Source organism: Canis lupus, chromosome 1 (assembly GCF_003254725.2).
Source record: "Canis lupus dingo isolate Sandy chromosome 1, ASM325472v2, whole genome shotgun sequence".
In the NCBI taxonomy this organism is placed as follows: Eukaryota; Metazoa; Chordata; class Mammalia; order Carnivora; family Canidae; genus Canis; species Canis lupus.
The window spans coordinates 17,338,692-17,362,906 of record NC_064243.1 but is presented as its reverse complement, the minus strand read 5'-3'; the positions used below and the strand labels follow the sequence as shown (position 1 = coordinate 17,362,906).

Sequence of the window (24,215 nt, the reverse complement as noted above, 5' to 3'; positions counted from 1 at the left end):
TGGATAAGCAACTGTAAAAAGGTTCTTAGCTGATCCAGGAAGAGCATTATATGAAAACAAAGGGAAATGCTATGTTTATGGATGTGAAAAAATGAACACTGCAACCTAATTTCATATTAGTATTGGGCTAAACCACCTCCATAAACTTATCCTGGGCACCCATCTGTGGTCACTGGCATGTGATCACCCTATGGTAGGTGTTAAACAACCAAATAGGATAAAGCAGGCTCTCCTGCAAAAAGTAAAGTACAAATGTGACTTTTATGTGGTGAGTTTGGCCAGCAGAGCAGACAATTTGCTCAGGAAAAAGCTACCTCAGATCTGGAGATTTTTAGATTGGCTTCTTTAGGACTGGGTCATTAGAAACCAATGTAGTACGTGTTTACTTTTTCACAGAGAGAGTGCAGTAACTGTGAGTGCATTTGGGAATATTCCGTCGTCTTTGGAATATGTCTAATCTCTAGGTTCCTACTATGAAGCTGAGGGGAGGGAGAACACAGATCTAGTAAAAATAATTGAAAAACCTTTTCTTAGGTAGTTATTTGCAAAAATAAAATCTTGGCCTCACAGCACAACATCAATGCAAAGCCCCCTGGGGAGCCTTTAAGACATTCGCACATCAAACACAGTATCTTTGGTGCATTAATTATTCCTGTTAATCTCTTTCAAATATACCCCCCAATCGGTAATAGGGTGAAACAAATTTATTCCCCGGCGGTACCTTCTTAGCCTCTTTTATACTTTGTGATCTAAGAAAAACAAAAACAGGCATTCGTTGAAAAATCTACTTTGATTTGTTGGGCGAAGGAAACCTGACTCTGTCTACTTCCTCCAACACCACTGAGTGGGTTCTACAAATCTTTGAGATGCACCGAAATCTTTCATTTTACGATGAATTCTGACTAAAACCAGCGCTTACCATTTTCAAAGAGCTCCCTGAGAAATTGCCAAAAGAGACTTTTCTTTTTCTTTTAAGGTCTTCACCCAAAACATTTGCTTGAGAACCCTTCTGAATAGAGACATTGCCTAGTAAAACACATGCGGTAGACAAAATATCAAATTTCTTTGTCCAGCTGTCCAGAATCCCATTAGTGCCTCTTACTTCTATCTGTCTTTTGCTATAATTAGGATGGCTTAGGGTTTATCTGGGCCTTTTTTCAAAACCAGATTTCCTTCCCAGCAGCAGCAGCTGTCATTCACAAGTACCCTAATGGTACTGGGAGACTTCTTTTGATTTACACTGTGGTAGAGTGATCAGGAATATGAAGGGAAGGGAAACACACACACACACGCACACACACACACACAAATACCTTTCATCTAGCAATTTTTAAAGAGAGGAGTCTTACCTGAGGAAGAGCACTCCAGCCTGGAACTCCGCTTGTTTCAAACAGCCTATGGACCGGCACTCCTTCCCCCTGGAAGTCTGAGTTCGCTCCTTGGGGGCCTGAGCCCAGTGGAGTTTGCAGGGTTTTTGCTCCTTGGTCTGCTGGCGCTGGAACAGCACCTTCTCCTGCAGGGAACTGGGAATTCCAATCAGCAGCTTCTGCTTTGGCACGAAGACCGGCTCTTTTATCACTCTGGGTTAGTGGGTGCTTAACAGGTTCTTTGGGATAGAGGAGATTAAGGGTGCCTTCTGTTGCACTCTCTTTCAGGTTGGGGCTCAGCTTTTTGGGTTTTCCTCTCACGCCTGGCCGCCTCACCCTGGGGGGTTTCTCAGAGCCCGTCTTGGTCAGTGACCCCCCATCCCCTTCCTTTTTGTCTGCTGCGATCTCCATCCACTGGCTCACCCCTGGCTTCTCTAACTCACCAGACAAGCGCTTCATCGCCGTCTCTATCACTGCTTTATCCATGTTTAGCAGATTGTCACTGGGGAATTCCTCTCCTGCTTGGTGGCTGTCTCTGGTTTCTCCTCGAATTCCTGGATAATCATTTTCAGCGGCCCCAGAAGCAGTGGGTGGTTTATGTCTCCCCTGGTCTGTCACCGTAGATGTCGTGTCTCGGTGAGGCCCCCAAGTCAGAATCATCCCCGTTTGCAGGGATGAGGGACTGTGGGTGGAGGCTTGGCTGCTCCTCACCCCCACTTCTTGGGATTGTGAGTGATAACCACAGAAGCCAGTGGTGGCATCCATAGGCCCCGTGTCATCCGACACCGAGGCCCACAACCCATTTCACTGAGGAGATGCTCACACCCACCCAGGCAACACGCACCGAATTCCATCTCTTCGTCATCGCTTTCTAATAAAAAAACATGCTCAGAGTCCTGCAGGTTCCTTTGCCAGACTGCATTAGAGTAATCCGTCATAACGTCGGAACATTCCAGATACTCTAGGTCATCATCTGAAAACTCCTCGGTGCAGGTTAGGGTTATCTCTGGGCAAAGTTCATAGTCACTGTCAGAGTCTTCGCTGGACACCTGTGGGCTGCCTTGCTGGTTGATCGTGTCCCTGTCACCTGGGCAAGCGGATGTGGTCGCCTCTGACAGTGGCAGGCTGAAGCTGATGTACTTCTGCGCTTTAGGATCCGGATGACCAGAGTCTGAGACTTCCTCCTTAAGGCCATCACTGCCTGAGGCACCATCCCTTAGCCTCGATACTTCGGAATGCGCTGTCCTGGGGTAACACACATTTTGTTTAGTGGGGATTGTACTTGAATCAGAAAAAAGCAACCCAACTGCAACTTCCTCTGTGTCATCCGGACCAGGCGCCTCTTCCATTGGCCTCGTTCCCGTAACATCCAAGGGATTTTCAGACCTGGATGCATTAGTGTCACTGTTGGCCAATAACTGGAGGGAGCACGAGGGGCTGAATTTGGAGGAGGGGGAGTCAGCAGACACGGGACTACCTGCCGAGACATACTCTTCGCCCTCACAAGGAGGTTCTTCCTCCCCCAGTTGATTTGTCTTGCCCTGCGCACACGCCTCTGTTGCAGGTGGCCAACCTGGGCCCCTGCCATCTTTCAGGTTAAGAGAGAGCTGCGAGTTCTCTGCTGAGCACCTGACTTCAACAGAAGCAGAGCAGCAAATCATTCCAGAACAGTTTTTAGCAGAGATCTGATACACGGCAGCGTCATCAGGGGTACAGCTAGGATGAAGAGAACACACAGGTAAGTTTGCCATGTTTTGGATGATGGACGTGCCAACATTTGTCACGTCATGGCATACAGAAAACGACCATGGTTTTAGCTGCACCCTCCAGGAGATCTTCTGTGGTCTCCCTGGAAGGGGGCTTGTGGTCAGAGGCAACCAGCCCCTGGGCTCCAGCTGCCCTCGAGCTGAGAATCCAGGAAGCTCAGCATTTTCCCTTAAAACTTTCCACCATCTTACCCCAACTTGAAAAATGCTTGAGAATTATTCAGATGAATGGGGAGACATCTTATAATCTGGTTTCTTCATCTCTCCTTTTAAGTCCTTTTTATGCTATGGGAATTTGAGAAAAACACAATTTTCTGGAGTGAGTCATTGTACACGAAGGACTGAAGAATCCTACTTCATGCAGTGGGAGCAGCATGAGCAATAACTCTGTGGAAGCCCATGCTAGGAAGGCCTGGCTCTTGCCAGGAGGGTGTCAAGGTATCACGCCGGGATTATGTGTATGGAGGATAGTGCCATTTCTCTTAATTTTGCATGACTCTGAAGTCTAAACCTCACCCCGTGTGCCCCTCTAGCTGGAAACCCAGGTCCACATGCCATCCTGACTTACACAGACGGAGCCAGGTGCTCGGCTTTGGCCCAACAGGGAAGAAACTGAATCCTGGATCATGCTGAGCCTGCTCTCCCTCCACCAGGAGAGACAGTGCTCCCGTGGCTCCTCCCTTTATTTTATTTTTTTTTTTTTATAAATTTTTATTTATTTATGATAGTCACACAGAGAGAGAGATCGAGGCAGAGACACAGGCAGAGGGAGAAGCAGGCTCCATGCACCGGGAGCCCGACGTGGGATTCGATCCCGGGTCTCCGGGATCACGCCCTGGGCCAAAGGCAGGCGCCAAACCGCTGCGCCACCCAGGGCTCCCTTTATTGACTGGAGCTCCGGGTAGCCTCCAGCCTGACCGGCTTCGCTGACCTTTCCCACTAGGGCTTGTCTCCAGGCTCTGCAATCCTAATAAAAACCCATTACACTTGCTTTATAATTTGCACTCATTTATCTCATTTGACCTCAGTGTAGCTATAACATTGCTGGTCTCACCCGATGCATTATCCAGCTCTTAAGTCAAAAAGCACTTTTCAGAAAGCAGCAGCTGTGGGTCTAGCCAGAATTAGAGGTGATGTTTAGATATTTATTGACTGATCTGAACAAAATGTGCACAAATACATAACCTGGAAGGATTAGTGTCAGGCCCTCAGTGGCACACAGTCTTTCTTGTTCTCTCTCTTCTCACTGAAAGCATCGCTCTGTCTCCCCAAGCTCACATGTGCTCGTAAGCCCTCAATCGTCAGATGCCTGCTCAGATACGCCTCATTTTCAAAAATAATAGACTAATTCCAATTTTGTTAATATCTTAGTTTTTTATAATCTGATTCGCAAGCAGGAGCCACCCAGGAGTGGCTGAGGCTGGCCACAGCCCATGTTCGATTTGCCTTGGCCAACAGCATGGGGAGATGAAATTTAGGGTCACTTTCTAGAGGAAACAGTGCCTGCCCCTCCTATCTGCTTCACAATGTTATTCTGAAGTTCCAATGAGAAAAATCAATGTGAAGGGGCTTTGCAAAACAGAAACCTTATGTCACATAAGAATGTGGAAATGATAATTATGTGATATGATAGAGATATTAGCTAACACTACTGTGGCAATCAGACTGCAATATAAATGCATCAGATCAATATGTTGTACACCTTAAAACATGCACAGTGTTGCATGTCAAATATAACTCAATTTTAAAGGGGGGGAGGAGGACACCTGGCTGGCTCAGCAGTTGAGCCTCTGCCTTTGGCTCAGGGTGTGATCCTGGGGTCCTGGGATCGAATCCTGGATTGGGCTCCCTGCAGGGAGTCTGCTTCTCCCTCTGCCTGTGTCTCTGCCTCTATCTCTGTGTCTCTGATGAATAAATAAATACAATCTTAGAAAAAAAAAAGATATGAGAGTGCTAAGACCAGATTACCTCTGGTTTTCAAGAAGTGTGCAGAAGAATCATCAAGAAACTAAAATTTTTGAATCAGAATCCACGGGTAAAAGGCCTGAGAATCTGTTTTTAAAGGTCCCAAACAGGGGGGCCTGACTCTTGGTTTCGCTCCAGTTGTGATCTCAGGGTGGTGGGATGGAGCTGTGTGTCAGGCTCTACGCTCAGCAGGGGTCTGCTTCTCTCTCTCTCTCCCTCTACCCATCACTCTTCCCTCCCCCTAACCCCACTCACCCACTCTTGCAGGCTCTCTCTTAAATAAATAAATAAATCTTAAAAAAAAAAAGGGGATCCCTGGGTGGCGCAGCAGTTTGGCACCTGCCTTTGGCCCAGGGCGCGATCCTGGAGACCCGGCATCGAATCCCGCGTCGGGCTCCCGGTGCATGGAGCCTGATTCTCCTTCTGCCTATGTCTTTGCCTCTCTCTCTGTGTCTGTGTGACTATCATAAATAAATTTAAAAAAATAAAATAAAAGACACACACACACACACATTCTGCTATAAGTTGTCCTTGGCCTGCCCTTGGAGACATCCTCATCCTCATCCTCATTACTTACATGTAGGTCTCCTCAATTGAGCTGAATTAAAGCTGAATGAAGACAAAGAGGCCTTTGTTTGAGCTTCACATGGCCCATGCCACTGCCTGCTTGCCTCTTTTCCATTAGTCCTTGGAGACCTAGCCTCAGTTAGGAACTTAGAAAGAGCATAAAACAATACCATGGGTTACTGGGAAACCCCAAATAATTGTGATTTCCTGATTTATCCAGACCAAATCCCTATGCCAGAGAAACCACCTGCCAAGACTTGTGTGGAAAGAACAGAAAGGAAGCGAGGAAAATAAGCTGGAGAGGCCAAGAGACCAGGCGAGAAATTAGCAAAGGCAGAGAACAGAAATAGTTCTCAAGAACCAAAGAGGGTAAAACCAAACAAATTTTAGAAAAATATGGAGAAAATAATGGGTTAAATAAATAAGCAAATGGGAGAATGTTATGATTTAGTAATGTATGATTTTATGGGGTATGTGTTTCAGGTGATAGAAGATTTACAAATCATCCTAAATCTACTAGAGAGAAAAAGCATAACTGACCTCTAAGAAGTAAATTAAGTATGATTCTTCTCACTAGCTAATGACCTCTTTTCAGAGACTTATGGTTTGTGGTTGACATGTCCTTGATCATTATCTCTAAATATCTTAAAGAAGAGAGGGAGAAAATCTGGCCAGGAGTACTGTGCTTGTTGACCATCCCCTCTAGTAAACAATGTGCTATGCTGCTCCCTGCGTCCAAGTGGAGACACAAAGGGGTTGATTGATTTCCCTGAAGTGACAAAGCTGGTAAGTGGTGGTGCTAGGCTAGGAAACCAGAGCCTTCTTCTCTGAGGTCAAGCTCAGTGTGTCATGTTAGAAAATTCACATTCAGAAAAAGGAAGCGACAAATGTAGAGAGATCATTTTTGCAAATAAAGTGTTTCTGTCCTAAGTCTTTATCTTCATTGGTCAACTGACACACTCATGAAGAGTTTGTTCTGGTGCCCAGTGTCAGGTTGAGTGCTGAGCGAGAGTCAAGGAGATGTGTGCCATGTCATGTCCAGCCCTAAAATGACTAACAATCTACTGGGGGAAACAATCTGAATCTCTGTGAGAACCTTGTAGGTCTGCTCTGTGCTAAGTTGTTCAGTGGAAACTGGAAGAACAAGAGAAGCTCAAAGAGGAGACTCCAGTGGTGGCAGCTGAAACGATGTCAGTAGGCTTGGGCTTTCGAATCTGCAAGATGCTGGCAGAGTGACCTGTGTGCCCCACAGTGATTTGACAGGAATGCAAAAGCATCCCGGAAGAAATTCCCTGAACAATTAATTGCGTTCCCTGCTTGCATATCTTTCCTTTTGGCTGAAGGAAGCAGCAGCATTCCTCTGCCTCGCTGTGAAAGTCTTGCTGGAATGCTCTACATTCTTTCTAAATTAATCATTTCCATATTAAAGAAAAAGACGTACATGTGACCTTAAGTGGATGGGGCTTCTTCTAGGCTTGAACCCCCTGGGTTGGTCTAAATCAGAGGTTCTTAAATATTTTGGCAGCAGGACCCCTTTATGCTCTCAAAAACAATTGAGGACTCCCAAGAACTTTGTTTATGTGGGTTACATCTTTCAATATTTACCATATTAAAATTAAAGCTGAGAAAAATTGAAAACTTTTGTTCGTTTTAAAATAACAAAAATAAGCCCATTACATATTAGCATAAATAGCATATATTTACGCTAAAATACCCATATTTTCCCTAAACAAAGTAAAATTTCACAAGAGTAACATTGTTTTACTTTTTTTTTTTTTTAGATTTTATTTATGTATTCATGAGAGACATTCAAAGAGAAGCAGAGACTAGGCAGAGGGAGAAGCTCTTGATCCCAGGACTCTATCCTAGGACCTCGGGATCATGACCTGAGCCAAAGGCAGAGGCTTAACCACTGAGCCACCCAGGTGCCCCTGCTTTACATTTTTTTCACACAGCTACTATCTGGCTTAATAAAAGACAGCTGGTCTTTTTTTTTTTTAACCTGCTTCTGTATTGTAATACGATAAGGCTTGGTTGAAGTATATTGAGAAAATCTGGCCTCACACAGATATGAAGTTGGAAAAGAAAGAGTATTTTAATAGTCTTTTCATATGATTATAGATCATCTTCTTTGTAACTATACAAAGAGTGGTTGCAATGTGGAATCTGAACCCCTATCAACTAGTTACATAAAATCCATTGGTTTAGACTACATTTTACAGGCATCTTTACCCATATATGATTTTGTAACATCATGTATTTGTTCATCTGGAGGAACTTGGTTCATGAGATCTTCTAAATAATACCTTTTTAAATCACATGCATTAATATTCCTACTGTTGGTTCCAAAATAATTTGGGAAACTGTTAAGCTTCTGATGAAGGATACAAGTTTTTGAAATTTCTAGTTAGGGAAATAATACAAATATTAATTAATCATAACAACATAAGTCAATTCTGTGCTAAGTTGCTTGGTAGCAGTGGAAGGGTGAGGGACATCTGTAATGGCAGAATTAAAACTTCTGGAAATTTTCTCCTCCATAAAAGCAATGAGAACACTGACACAAAATTTGCCAGGATCAACTTTTTCAGAATTCTGAAAATTAACCAAAGACAAATCTGAAGATTTATTCAAGAAAAATAACGGAATCGCAAGGAAAATAGCAAATTTTCTGGTGTTTAAACTTTCCCTAGTCCAATCCCTCATCCCCACCTCCATGTAAACCAAGTGTTCACAATCATGGCAGAAGTCAGGGGTCTGGCAGCCACCAGAAGGGGCAGAACAGGGTTGGAGCAGCTCCAAAGCCCCATTCTCAGTGAATTGTTATCCCACCTCTCTGGTGGCTCCCTGAAAAATCATACTCACAAGACTGTCTTTATGTGTTCTGATTCAGAGTTCAACTAGAGTGAACAACCTTTTTCCTGAGACATTTGTCAGGTAAAAATTCAGAGGCAACTGTTTCACATCACAGCTGCCTGAGGCACTGGATCACTGGTGAGACAAACAACGGGCTAACCAAAAAGATTAAGAGGGAAAGATAGGGAATGAGGTGCCCACAGGGGGCATTGAAAAGCTCCAACATGTTTCTGGGAATCTAGTAGGCTATGCACATGTGTGTGGCTTAGCATGTCCAGGGCTGTATGCATGCTCAGGAAAGACTTAAGAAGACAGTAAGCACTCAACTCTAACTGACCTGAAGGCTCTGTGCTAGCAGGAAATGAAAGCTAAGACAGAGTTGTCTACTGCTTGGCTGAGTGTTGAAGGCATGTCCCAACATGTGCACAGAGCCTTTCAACAAAAACTGAGAGACTTACTGGTTCCAGGCATCTAAGGAAATCTCTGTCTAATCATGAGTCAACTACTAAGCTAACTGAGCAGAGATTTCAGTGACCACAAACAATAAGGAATACTGGTTTTAAAGAATTAGTTCAGAAAAGTCACTAAACAAACACCAACAAGCACTGTGAAAGGGAGAGAATCTGCTTTCCAGAGTCGCCACATTATATGTTTAAAATGTCCAGTTTTTGCAAAACAATTAGAGACATGCAAAGAAAGATTAAAGCATGGCCCATACATGGGGGTTGGGGGCAAGGAAAGTAGTCAGTAGAAACCATCCCTGGAATTGCTAAAGACTTTAAATTAGCTATTTTAAGTGTGTTCACAGAAGTAAAAGAAGCTATGTCTAAAGAACTAAAGGAAAATGTGAGAAGAGTGTCTTAATAAAGACACAGAGGCTATAAATAAGAACTATATAGAAATTTTGAAGTTAAAAAGTATAATAATTGACATGAAAAAATTTACTAGAGGGCTCAAGAGCAGAGGTGAGCAGACAAAGTTGATGAACTTGCAGATGATTGATTGCATCTATCTAGTCTTCAGAATAGAAAGAAAAAAGAATGGAGAAAAGTGGACAGACTCTCAGAGACCTGTGTGTGTGGGATACCAGTGAGCTCACAACATATACATAAAGGGGGTCCCCGAGGGAGAATAAAAAAGCAGAAAGAATATCTGAAGAAAGTGGAAGTCCTTAGTTCAGAGAAGGGACTGCAATGATAACTTGAAAGCTTGGATTTTTTTTAAATTGAGGTATAATTGACATATAGCATTGCATTAGTTTCAGGTATATGACATAAGGATTCAATATTTGTATATGTTGTGAAAGGATCACTGCAATAGATCTAGTTAACATCACTCACTAATGTTGTAGTGAGTTACAAATTTCTTTTTCTTATAATGAGAACTTTTAAGATCTACTCCCTTAGCAACCTTCAAATACATGATACAACATTAGTAACTATGGTCACCATGCTGTACATTACATCCCAGACTTACTTATTTTATAACTGTAAGTTTGTACCTTTTTTAAAAGTTTGGATTTTTATCACTAGCACCAGATACTGTAAGTTTTCCTTGAAGTGGCAGGCCTACTTTGCTTATTTCCAAGACAATATTCACCAAATATCCAAGGTTGGATGATCATCGTTTGTCCATTGTTCTTTCAAGTAAAAAAATTGTACTTCATGAAAAAGTGGCTAGTTCAGCTTGTAACTTAAACAATAATATATATGCTTTCTCTCAAGACGACTATCATCTCAAGGAAATCCACCAGAGATGGATGGGCATATTTCCCATTTCCCATTTCCTTACAAGGCAGTAAAAGTGCTTCATCAAGATTTAATGAAATTAGCAGTTTTTACTGATGCATCAGAAACATTATCAAGTAAAATGTTTTGATTTTTAACTATGGCTGCATAACAGTGAACAATTCTATGACAACTAGTATAATTTGGGACCACTGCCTAGATTCATGCTAAGCCACCAACAGTTTTACCATCCATTGCTTTTTATCATCACTACATATGTCAACACAGTGAAAAAGACAAATAATGTTTCAGTACTTCTGTGATAATAGTTTTGATTTTGCAGATCCTCCGAAAGGTCATTAGGCACCCTAGGGGTCCCTGGACCACACTTTGAAAACCACTAATTAAAGCTATTCACCAAGGGAAGCTTTAAAATGCTCTCAGAAATTCTCTCACAACAAAACACCTGGCAGAGAAGTGCCCTTGCACTCTGGAAAATGGGCAACAGAATGCAGGGCTGACACGTTGCTCAGTATAATCATTTAGGTGCTGTCTTAGGCAGATGACTTCATCTCTTTGGGCCTCAGTTTCCTGATTTACAAAGAGGAAGAAGACCTATGTCTGGGTCCCACCCCCTAAAGATTCTCATTTAATGCTCGGTACATGGGTCTACACGATGTAATTTGGGGCTGGAGAAGGCTCGATCAATCAATACAGGAGTGGGAGGGGGGTGCTAACCTTAGATTTTCTAGAGATCTTGCACAAAAGATCATAGGATGGTTTTGTGCTTTGGGAACAAGGATTATAAATGCGAGTGAGAACTAGAACAGGGCAAATAAGAATATGAAAATAGGGGGTTGAGGAATAGAATGTAACAGGTGCAAAAAGAAGACAAGGAATCAATTTTTTTCTCTAGCTACCAGCAAAACAGACCTATCAGACCTGGTATTCTTTGAAATCCCTACAACCCCCCAAAAAATTAAAATAAAATAAATTAAAAATAAATTTAAAAAATAAATAAATGAAATCCCTACAACCCCCACCATTACTGCCCCCTCGGGGTGTTGGATTTGCACATTCATTCCTTCATACATCTATTCACTCACCATTCCACTGACAAATAAAATAGAATGACTTACTCCCGTGCAGACTGAAAAGTGGATTTCCCCGGCTCAGGTTGCTTCTCTTCTCCCTTTTGTCTCCTGGAGGTCATTCCCCTGCTCCCCAGAAAACTCTCCCAACCAAGATTAAAATTGCTGAAACAAACCCTGCAATCTGACCAGACACCCTGAGGACAGTGTTCGTGAGAGACAAAGCTGAAGCGATTGGCTGGAGGTAAGACAGGAAATCCTCCCTGGGTTTCAGGTATTGTTCTATTTTACTATGCTCTCCACTTTCCAGTGGAGGGAAACAAGACCTGGGAACAAAATGTCTGCAGTTGTCTTCCCTGGGGCAGCCAGGAATTCGGGTGGGGGGGTGGGGGGGTGGGAGGCCTCTGAAGCCCCCCTCCCATTACCTCCCCACCCTGCAGATTTTCTGAGCCTTGCCTGCAGCAGAGGGGAGGGAGAGCACAAGGCTCAATAAATACTTACATGATGACATCCATGTCCTTGCCCCCGTCACAGCACCAGGTGAAGGTCAAAGTATTTTCTTACACTAAGTGTCCATATCTTGTTACTTGCCTAACTGCTACTATCAGTTTGATTGATTGAATTATTCAGGATAACTAAAGGAATAAGAAAGGCTTGGGTTTTTTCGTGCCCCAAAGCTATGTTTGTTGAAGAAATGGGAGAATTCTAATTCTAGGAACACACGGAACTTCTTGATCATACTTTCTACGAGCTAGATACACCTCAGAACTGATGAGGAGTTTCTGCATACATTTACCTGTTCACTCATTTCTCCGATGCATTTATTGAACCACAAGTCTGAAGACTGAAAGGGGACTTGGAGCTGTGCCGCCCCTGGATCCCCGGTTCCCAGGACCACTGGCTTCCTGCTATATTTGATTACAGGGCAGCAGGAGATTGGAGAGGGGGAGGATGGGAAAAGTCACCCTCGGGTGGTCTTTCTTTCTTTCTTTCTTTCTTTCTTTCAAGATTTTATTGATTTTTTTGACAGAGAGAGAGAGAGAGAGCACAAGCAGGAGAAGCAGCAGGCAGAGGGAGAGGGAGAAGCAGTCTTCCTGCTGAGCAGAGAGCCCCACCCAGGGCTCTATCCCATGACCCTGGGATCATGACCTGAGCCAAAGGTAGACGCTTAACCAACTGAGCCACCCAGGCTCCCCTCAGGTAGTATTTCTAAAAGGACATCCCTTCTGTCCTCTTCAGTAGCTCCAGGTCTCACAGGACGGGCCCACCAGGGTTCCAGCTTCTGTCCTGTGACCCAGAACTAGTAGTCCCGCCACCTCCCTTTGACTGAGCAGCCTAGGGAATGATGGCTTCCTGCTGATGCTCATCTCTGGGTGACCTGGTGGCTCAATCACCCACACAATCCCACACTGAATGCGTGAAAATAGTTTTTGTCTTCCTGGTTAGACCCTGACTGATAGAGGGTGATTTAGTTCACTGACTCAGTTGGAACTGAGACCCGAGATGTGACTATCTTAAGTAACACAGTTAAGAAATTATAAGAAATGTCTACCATGCATAAGGCACCGTGTTAGGCTCTATGTAGAAGATAAAAATGGTAAATTCCTTGGCTCTTCCTAAGAGCTTCTCATCTAATAAGAGAAATGAGGCATCTATACCAGCGACTACAATACAGGACAGTACGTGCCAAGGGCTATCAAAAACATGCCTAACTATGGAGAGCCAGGTCAGGGGACACAAGATAATGAGAGAAGGTTTCCTGAGTATACAGGAAACAGGACATACACAGAAGGATTTTGGCGGGAAAGTTGGTATATGCCTGGGGTTGGGGAGGGAGCTGATCATTCCAGGCACAAGGAACAGCCTCAAGGTGAGATCCTAGGGGAGTGGTGGGCTAAAAGCTAGGGCCACTGCAGTATTCATTATTTAAACAGAACAGTTTTGAGAATGAAAAGGGACACTATTAATACTACACCAATACTGCAGGCAGAAACCAGGGCCATGCCAGGGAAATAGAGACTGACTCAGATAAATCAGGAGATGTGGTCACCCACCAGGGCTTGGGCAGGGCCCAGACTGTGGGGGATTTTCCACCTGAGACTGGGGAGTTTGGACCTCAGGCTCCAACTGGGAATCCCTGGGAATCAGATCAAAGCAGCCATTTAGAGGGGAACAGAAACCATACTGTAAGATGCTCAGCACACGCTCACAGTGTGCCAGGGGGAGGATGGAGGGCTCCTGCTCTCCAGACCTGACATGGGCTGTGGTCCCTGCTGGAGCAGAAACACCTCATTCTCCCATATGTCCTATTGGACCTACCACAATACATGCCCAGCCAGTGTGTGGGACTTGAGAAAGGGGAGAGAAATCAATGGTATATTGATGGTCTCCTTCCCCAGGGGAGCTCCAATTTTGCGGAGAGATGAGACTTTCAGGTGTTACACAGGGGGCAAAATGCAATTTGCAAACCCTAGTGTCACTGAATCCCAAAAGGCCCAATTAAGGCAAGGGAGCATTTCTGGTGCTAGGAGGGGAGAGGTCAGGGTGGCCTGGATCTTCAGACAACATGCCAGGAGCGTGGAACTTGAGCGTAGTGGAAAGGATTAAATTTTGGCTCCGGGTTTGGGGGGGGGGAAGTGGCAAGGGCATTCGTGGCAGATGTACCAGAGCTGAAATGAGCAGGTCATGTGGAAGGGACAGTAAAGAAATGAGCTGGTGGGGAAAGGGCTCTAAAGACAGAAGCTGTGAGCTGAAAGGCACAGAGTCCTGCTCAGGAGAACAAGGCACATGTGAACTGCAGTGGAAATTCTACTTTTCCTCTTCACCCGAGTGCAATTCTGAGCAGACGGGAGAGGCAGATGGCAAAGCCAGTATGGCACAGCAGTTAATGGACAGACTTTGCAGCAAGACTGCCTGGGTTCACACACTGCCCATTCACTGTGTGATGTTGACAAGCTACTAAAGTACTGTGACTGTACCTACAGCAGGGGATGACCTGAGGACTATAGGAGGTAATTCCTAGAAGTGCTTAAAGCAGGGCCCAGCACACAGAAAGCACTAAATCAGTAGTTCTCAGCCCAGGCTGAATGTTAGAATCACTAGGGGTGCTTTTCAAAAATAGCAGGGCCAGAGGATTTTTAGGGCAGTGAACAACTCCGTATGAGACTATAATGGTGAATACATGTCATTATGCATTGATCCAAAAGCATAGACTGTGCAACACCAAGAGTGAACCTCAATGTAAACCACAGATTCTGGGTGATAATGACAGCTCCACATAGGCTCACTGATGGTAACTCTACCACTCTGGTGGGGGATGGAGATGGTGGGGGAGGCTGTGTGTGGGGTGAGTCAAGGACGGGTATGGAAACTGTACTTTCTGTTCATCTTTGCAGTGGACCTAAAAGTACTCTAAAGAATGAAGTATTTAAAAGGAGGGGTGGGAATACCAGTGTCAAGACCCCTCCCCCCCAAAAGCAATTAAGCAGCATCTCAAGGGTGAGGAGCTTCACCATGCATATTTTTGCAGCTTCCCAGGTGATTCTAAAGGGGAACCAGAGCTCAGAAGCACTGAGCTAAATGAATGCTAGCTCCTGTGTGGCCCTGAAGGAGGTAGAGGAATTGGTAAGTTGATGGGAGAGGAGGGATCTTTGCTTAGGCATGTATCAGGAGTGATTTCTTGGCTCTATTTTGACACAAAAGTGCTAAGCTTTTGACAGCTTTCTGAGCCTCTGGGAGCAATGTAGGCTGACCAGATATTCTTTAAATAGGAAACAAGCAAACTGACTTCAGAAAGGAGAAAAAGAAAAACCTCCAGCATTACTACCATCAGGCTTAGTAAACAGACAACTGAACCCTCTTTTTTTTAAAAAAATTATTTACTTACTTGAGAGAGAGGGAGAGCTCAAGTGGTGGGGGGAGGCACAGAAGCAGACTCCCCACTGAGCAGGGAGCCCAACACAGGGCTTGATCCCAGGACCCCAAGATCATGACCTGACCCGAAGGCAGACACTTTAGCAACTGAGCCACCCAGGCGCCCTAACAGCTGGACCTTCTTATCAAATGAAAACCCAAGGGTAGTTAGAAACGGTCCCTACATTCCACCCAAGCTAGCAGAATGCCCAGAGTGTGTCCAGAAATCTCAAGGCACATTGTGACAACAGAAGAACTCCTATATTAAATTATAAATCTGTCCATGAAAGACATGGCATCTTGAGAACAGGCCAAAAACAGCACACCACTAGACACTGGAAGACCCAGAGTTCTTTTATAAAAGCCAGTTAGCTTATAAAGACCAGTACTGCTAACTCGTCAAAAACCCAACTGACCGCAATCCAGGCCTGCTTCTTGTCTCAAAAAAAATTGTGATTCCGTTCTACTAATCATTCATGGGGCACAGCTCAGAGTCCCGTTTTTCACTTCCCCTCGGCATCCAATCCAGCAGGAACTCCTGGCAGATGGATACAGAACCTGGTGGCTCCTCGCCATGCTCCAGGTCCACCCTGGATTGGGCCATTTCCTCTCTTGTCTGGATAATGGCTTTGCTGCTTGTGGGTCTTCCCCACTCTGCTCTATCTCCTCTGTAGCTGCAATGACCTTGCATGCTCCCACTTCCAGCTTCCTTCTGCCCCTGCTGGTCCTTCTGGAGAGAACATTCTGCCCCAGGATAATCCCAGCCCTCTCCTGCTCTCACCCTTCACACCCCTGCTCCTAGCACCTCAGCAGAGACCCCTTCTTCCCAAGACTCCTTCCCTTCCCCACCTCCTTTTCTGTTTGTCACCTGACACTACTGGTTTTGCTGGTGTAACTCCTTCTTTACCCCGCCCCATGAGATCAGGACTTCACTGTGCTCCCTACTGGGTCCCCAGGGTCTTGAATGGTTCTAGTGTACCATAGGCCCTCCATTAATCCTTATTTTTTGAAGGCAAGCCTCATGATCACTTCGTTTTGAGTTATAATCCAGCACACATGTTAGTAGATTTTGTTTTAGAAGACGGCTGATAGAGAGTAATGCAGTGAGAGTAATATAATAGGACACGAGTCCTAGGAGACAGACTTTTTCACTTCAAATAGTGGCTGTGTTCCTAACCAGTTGTTAAGAACTTTGAAGAATCCCATGATCTTTCTGGGCCTTGGGTGATCTATAAAGTAAAAAACCAATTGGGTTGGATTAATTAAATCAGCCATTCTTAGGTGTAGGACCTGAGCATCAGTATTTTTTAGAGTTCTTCGTGTGTCACAGAGAGCCAGGTGTGGGATAATCCTTAGAGCTGGGCTTCTCATGTGTCATTGTGCACAGGAATCTCCTGGGATCTTGTTAGAATGCAGAATCCAACTGGCAGGGGAAGGGGTCAGGACTTGGGCATTCTAGAGAGCTCCAGGGGCTATGGTGGCGGCTGTTGCTATGGCTCTGAAATCACCTTTGAGCGGCAAGTTCTTAGAGTTGCTTCCAGCTCCAGGACTCCAATGTTTCTAAAAAGTGAAAGTCCCTTTATTAAATTCTCAAAAAAATATCAGCTGTCACTTGACTCACTGCTCAATTTGAGCTGAGTTCCCAGTAATTGCTTGACAAGCTGCCCCCACATCCAGCTCTGTGGGTGTTGGAGCTAGTTTTGCTTTTTAAAAAAAAAACCAACCCCTCCACCCAGGCACAAAACCAGACCCGAGAACTTCTCTCTCAAAATCAGTCTGAGAGTCTGCGGTCAGGGAAGAAACTGTCACAATTCAATTGCTTCTCTTTGTGTCCTGCCCTGCCAGAGCCTCAGTGCATGTTATGTCCCTCTCTTTCATTCCTCTGGGCCATCTCACTGTGCCTCTGCCTTGATCCCATATTCTGGGACCCTGTGGCTGAGTAGGTGTGTGGCCCCAGGCAGCCACAGGAAAGCAGGGAGCCACATGGCACCTGAGAGGAGCATCTCATATTGCAGGAAGGCTGGCCTGGGCTGGAGAGCAGGAAAAACCCCTGCCTTGCTGGCCTGGCAACCCAGTGAATGGGAAATGATAAGAACAGAGAAGGGGCAGCAGCATAATGACCAGAAGAGCAGACTCCCGGGAGCTCAAATGGCCACAGGAGCTACTGACACAGTGGTCTGCTCCTATAGCTCCTGCCAAGGGCCTTTTATAATTACTTCCTATCTTCACAATCCCCTTAGACCGCACAGCCTCTAAAGTAATAGTTGGCTGACCACCAAGAAGCCATAGTAATTTAAATCAGGCCCCCCCATTCATATGGCTGCTCATGGAATGGTTCTGCAGGGGAGGAAAAAGTTTCCTCAACTATTCAGAGTCCCTGAACAGATCTGAAAATTAAACTGATGAAGACAGATTAGCAGGAGGAAAGCATACACATTTTATTGAATTTTTACAAGGGAGTCTTCACGAGAGAGTGAAGACCCAAAGAAGTGACAAGAGCAGAGTTGTTTGATACATTTTAGACAAAGAAACAAGAAGTTTGTGAAAAATTGGTAAGACAGAGGGATTTGGGCTAAAGGTAGCAAATGGTAAAGAAGTAACTAGGAAGGTAAGAATGAGTTTGACAAGGTTGTTTGTACAGATTTCCTGGCCCCAAATTGCCTGTCTCTGGTGATAAAGATGTCTCCCCTCCCCCTGGCACAGGAAATGTACCTGTCTCAGACGAGTTTTAAGACCTGTTGCAGGGAAGCAGGGAGAGGATGGTTGTGGGGGAGGGAGCACTCAGACCCTCCTCCTTCTGCCGTTTTTAATAATTCCTCAGCTTAAGTTATTTAATATGCCAAGGTGCCATATTTTGAGGTAATGTATCCTGAACCCCGTCAGCATTCCCCCCTCTCTTGGCAAAACTGTGGTGAATACAGCAAAAGCACTGAATGCATTATATAATTTATCTCATAGATCTTTACTGAATGTGTGATGATAACCAGGCACTGGGCAGGCTCTGGGGTACAGCAAGGAACACTGGACATATTTCTGCTCCCATGGAATTTACAATCCACTTGAGGGATCCTCACAATAAACACAAATACAAATAAATATGCATCATGACTGGAAACAATGCAAGTGTCCATCAACAGGTGAATGGAATAACAAATTCCGGTTGAGCCAAACAATGAAACACTGAAACACAGTTGAATGATAAAAAAGAATGAACTATTGACACAGCAAAGGACACAGATGATTCTCAAGATAATCATGAAGAGTGAAAGAAGCCAGGTACAGAAGAGTACACGCCCTATGATCTCATTTATATAAAATTCGAGAAAAGACAACTAGCCTCCAGTGATAGAAGGCAGATGGGTTGCTGTGTAAGGATGAATGGCCGAGACAGGCTGCAAAGGGACACCGAGAAATCGTTTGCGGGTGACAGACATGTTCATCTTGATGGTGGCGATGGCTTCATGGGTGTGTGCACATATCAGAGCTTACCAGATTGAACGCTTTAAATGAGCAGTTCGTTGTGTGTCAACTACACCCACACAAAGCTGTTAAGTATATGTATACACACACACACACACACACACACACATTATGTCATGTGCTATGTGAAAAATAAAGCAAGATAAGAAACGTAGGACGTGCTGGGGCAGGTAGAGCTATTGGTGACTGGTCAGAGAAGCTCTAGGTGATCAGGTGAGCTGCAGCAGATGCAAGAACTAGCCATGGGGCTACGTGGGGAGAGAACATTCTGGGTAGAAGGAAGAGCAAGTGCAAAGGCCCTGTGGGAGCAAGCCACTAGACCTCATTAACATCTTTGAGTTCCGAAGTGGCTCAGAACTTAGTTACTAAAAGTACAGGGAGGAGGGGAATGGAGTCAGAGGTAGGAGAAGCTCCCAGGCGTGATGGGGCAAAGATGGAGGTAAATTTCATGGGGGACTCTTGGCTGAGAGGCAGAAAATAAGGCTGTGCTGGCCAGGACAAGGACACATGTTCCCAAACCAAATTGTGTTCTTAGTCCTGCACTCCCCTGCCAACCCACTGCCCAACACCCCTTTCTTCAGAGTTGGAGCAAAGCCCATCCTGGGACTCATGGGGCCTGAGTTGGTTCCAGCTCTTCCCCCAAGTCGCCGTCTGTCCTTGTCAAGTAGCATCTTTATGACGTTCACCTTTAAAACGGGAGTCAGTCAAGTGATCACTAGCACTAATGCTGTGATTTCTACATCAGTGAGGCTCCCCATCTTGTCAATCATCAGAAGTGTTGGAACAAGATTCTGTGATTACGAATTAAGAATGAACCCCAGTTGGCCCCGAACTTCCTAATGTTACCGGTCTGCTCTAAGTCCCCAGAAAGTGTTGATGGAGTGGCATTTACAAAGACATTTAGCACGCATCCAATTTCCAGGGATTACTGCACTCCTCTCTGTCCCAACATTTGGGAGGGGCTCCTGACTCAGTCTGTCACCTGCTCCCAAACTAGCATCGATTTGCCCTGAGAGCCAGCACCGCAGTGGGAGCAAATGCTCAGGAAAAGATGAGTGTCCCACAGTGTGGCTCCCATAACCATTCACTCCTCTGACACACTTACCTAACCAAAGTCAAAACCAGAGTGTGAGGACAGGCGGGGGATTCTCGGCACAGACCCGTCACCCTGGGGACTAAATGGGAGTTTCTCGTCAGACCCTCAGGACTCATTCACGAAATGCTCGAGGCATGCTCTGAGGAATGCCCACGATGCTGAAATCATTCAGGAAGAACGCCCGCCTGGGCTCTGTGCTGGGAACACAGAGGCCTTCGGGGTGCAGAAAGTTCCGCCAGTCATCCTTAAGACTTGTTACACCTACTTAAGCTCACAGGAACACGAAGTTCACAAAATGCTTTCCAACCTCAGATGAAATGCCTTTTCTGTCTTAGCCAAGACATAGCAGGATTCAGTCATCTTTATTTCTACCCAACGGTCCCTTGATGAAACACATTAATTACATCTCATCCTCCAAAGGGAAATAGCCAAGGGAAAATACTGCCAAGCTCTGCTACCCGTCTTACCTCCAAGTTGCCCTATTTTTAATCAGGTCAAAAATGATAGTTCAGTGTGGGGGCATGTTCATTTGCATAAAATATTATTTGCAGAGAATTCTAAATCGCCCATCCTGATTTAATCCCCATACCAATCCCATAAAGCAGTACTATCATTATCCCCATTTTGCAGATGAGAAAACTGAGTCTTAGGCTAAGTAACTTGCTGAAGATGATACAGTATATAAGATCTGGGATTTACATCCAGACAACCTGGCTTCAGATCGTTGCTCTAAATGGTGGAAATAAAGGAAAACCTCCTTTCTTTTGTAAGTAACATTGATGGTGACAATTCTGCTGTTAGTGGGATGTGTGGCTTGAAGTGTTTCTTGCAGGGATCGAGATGTTTGAAACTAATTCTCCAATACTCATTTGCCCAGACTCATTTTTGACCAACGACTCATGTTTTTTAGGTATTTGACAAGGAGTCTGGGTTTCCCTGGGTGATCATGTCCAGAAAGAGGGTGACGGCCTCCAGAAACCAAAGTGTCTGGCTCAGACAACAAGAACTTATAAACAGCTCTTTGTGACAAACCAGAATGGCTTCGAGAATATAACAGTATCCCGGTGCTCCTGGCATCTGTCCACCCAGATGTGAGGAATAACTAAAAAGTCTAAGACATCACTACAGTCACAGATTTGACCATCTAAAAACCTTCCAAACAGGGTTTCAAGTACAAGCATATATGAGAAAAGCAGCTTCAACTTGTGGCTGGGTTCCAGCTCACCTGTTAAATGTCCACTTCTTTCCTGGCTTTGAAAATTCTCCAGGGACTCTAATGCTTTTCAAAACTATTCAGATAAAATTATCCTGGCTCTAAGTACAACTGCTGTCAGCTAGGGCAGAGTAATTCTTTCAGAGTAATTCTGGGACCACATTGCTTTCAGGGAGTGGTCGAGAAAAGGGCATCAATTATTAACTAATAACTGATACTTGTTGCATGCTTAATGCACACTTTGTTGACCATTTTGAATGAAAAATCTCATTTAAATGATCACAAAAGATCACTTTATGAAGACACCAAAGCACAGAGAAGTTAATGGACTTGCTCAAGGCCACACAGCTAGCAAGGGGCAGAGCATGGCGACAGTGAAAATGAGGACGTTGAGGCAGGACCTGGAGAATTTTGTCATCATTTACAAACACATGAGTCTGTGGGGATAAGAGATGACAGATATCCCACTCCCTGCCCCTAGGAGCTGACCTTCCAACAAAGAAGAGGGGGACATCAGTGAAGCAGAAGTCACTAACTTCGTGCAGCCAATATCGACTGAGCCCTGAACGAAAAGTCCAGGCTTCACAGAGCTTTCGGTCCAGTCAGGAGACAGACAGAAGCCAAGTAAAGGATAATGTGCAGGGGGCACCTGGGGGGCTCAGTGGGTTAAGCATCTGCCTTCAGCTCAGGTCATGATCCTGGGGTCCTGGGATAGAGCCCCTGCGTCAGGCTCCCTGCTCAGTGGAGAGTCTGCTTCTCCCTCTCCCTCTTCCCCTCTCCCCTGCTCATGCGCTCTCTCTCTCTCTCTCTCATATAAATGAATAAAATCTTAAAAAAAAATGAATACTCAATTTTTGTCCAGGTTCCTGGAACATGGCTCCTGAAACCATTGGAATCTCTGGAGTGATGTCTTTTGTGTGGTGATGGGATGACTGGTGCCTGGAAACCCCTAGGCAAGCTTCAGGAGGGGGCCTGGTCCCAGAAGGACCAAGGCACCATTACAAGGTTGGAACTTCAGCCCCAGGCCCAGACCTCCGGGAGGGAGAGGGGCTAGAGATGGTTAATCACCATTGGCCAAAAATTCTATCATTTCGTGCCTACATAATGGAAGCTCCAGAGAAATCCCTAAAGGACTGGGTTGAGAAAGGGCCCAGGTTGGTGACTATATCAAGGTTCCGGGAGAGGGGCAAACCTGGAGAGGTCACGAAGTGCTGCAGCCCTGACCCCACGCCTCGCCCTATGTATTGCTTCTGTTTGGCTGTTCCTGAATTGTGCCCTTTATAACAAAAGGATTATGGTAAGTAAAGTGTTTTCCCCGAGTCCTGAGTTGTTCTGGCCAATTACACAACCTGAAGGAGGGAGAGGAGATTGTGGGAATCCCCCGACTTTGTAGCCAGTCAGACAGAAGTGACCAGGGACCCAATACTTGCAACTAATGATGTCTGAAGCAGGACGAGGGGGTGATCTTGAGGGAGGGAGATCTTAAACCTGTGGAGTCTGATGCTACCTCTGAATATCTGGTTGTCAGAACTGAACTGAATTGTAGAACAGCCAGCTGGTGTCAGAATTGGTTGGTATCAGGAAGAAAAAAGATGACTCATTCTGCTAATTGTCTTCTTCTGTGTCTGCTTCCTCCGCTGGACTGTGAGATCACAGAAGTCAGGGGTGAGACATTTTCTTAGCCCTCTGCATGCTCCTATTTAGGGCTGATGAGAACCTACCAAGTGTGCTTGATGTTTGCAGAATAAATGAATGGATTAGGAATGGAAAGAATTGTCCTATAGGCAAAAAGGAGCCTTAGAAAGTTGTTTTCCAGCAGGATGAAGAGGCTTAAGTAGGTGATTTAAAAGATTAATTAGGTACGTGTTAGATGGAGAGAAGGTGTAGTAGATCACACACTTTGCCACAATTTCCTCCCGTGCATTTACGCGCGCCCTATTGCAATGTGACTTTGCCACTCCACTCTTAAAGAAGTGGCTTCTACTTTTGTGCTGCTTAAATCTGGTCCAGTGACTTGCTCCCACCAGGGGAATGTATTGGAATTGGTATTACGGTGGCAACCAAAAGGCCTGCAGATCCATTCCCCTGGAATGCTGCTCTGAGACCACAGCATGGGGAAGCCAGTTCTAGCCTCCTGGAGGAGGATAGGAGCCCATGTGGAAGAGAGCTGAGGTGGCCCAGACAACAACCAGCATCAACTCCCAGACCTGTTGGTGACGCCGTCTTAGACCTTCCAGCCCAACCAATCTTCAAACTCAAGTGGCCAGAGGGAGCATTGAGTGAGCCAGGCCAAGCCAGCAGAGGAACCACAGCCACCCCCACAGAACCATGAGAAATAATAAAACACTACCATTTCAAGGAACTCTGTTTTGTGGTGGTTTATTACATAGCTTCTCAGCCTCAACACTACTGACATTTTAGACTAGATAGTTCTTTGTTGTAGGGCGTTGCCCCGGGCAATGTCCAATGTCTGGCAGCACCCTTAGCCTCTCCTCACTGGATGCCAGGAGCATCCCCTCCCAGCCGCGACAATCAAAAATATTTCCAGGCATTGTCAAATGTTCCCTGGGGGCCAAAACACAAGTGACCCAGGAAATCTTCATATTGATCTTTCCTTCACAATCTTAAGTAATCAATATCCAGTTTGAGGCATAACTGGAAAAATGTTCCTTGCCCCTTGACTCATAGATGCCTCTCAGGTGGCCCAGGTGAATCCAGCTGGTATTTTGGGACCAGTACTACATTATCAGAGAAGTCAGTCACCCCTAAGTCAAGATAGGCAAATGGTAGCACTTTTTTTCCCTAAAATGTTCAGATATATCATGTTTTAGTTTCCTAGAGCTGTCATAACACACCACTATGAAGAGAGTAGCAAAAATAAATAAATAAATAAATTATTCTTTCACAGTTCTGGAAGCTAGAAGTCCCAAATCAAGGTTGTCAAGGCCATGCTCCCTCTGAAGGCTCTAGACAAGAATCTTCTCTTGCCCCTTCCTAGCTTCCAGTGGTGGGGGGCAGTCCTCAGCATTTCCTGGCTTGTAGCTGAATCCCTGGGGCTCTGCCTGTCTTCACATGGCTATGTCCCCATCTGTGTCTATTTTCTCCTTTTAAAAAAAACACCAGTTATTGAATTAAAACCCACGTCAATCCACCACCATGTCACCTTCAGTAATAA

The 24,215-nt window shown here is 45.1% G+C and overlaps 1 protein-coding gene across 1 annotated transcript in view; it reads right to left on the bottom strand.

Moving 5' to 3' along the window:
- Window positions 1-24,215, bottom strand: part of ALPK2 (alpha kinase 2) — a 145,099-nt gene that overhangs the window by 73,458 nt on the left and 47,426 nt on the right. The window contains 2 exon segments of the mRNA XM_035712423.2: window positions 1,350-2,152; window positions 2,155-3,083. Of these exon segments, the coding sequence (XP_035568316.2) occupies window positions 1,350-2,152; window positions 2,155-3,083 (1,732 nt within the window).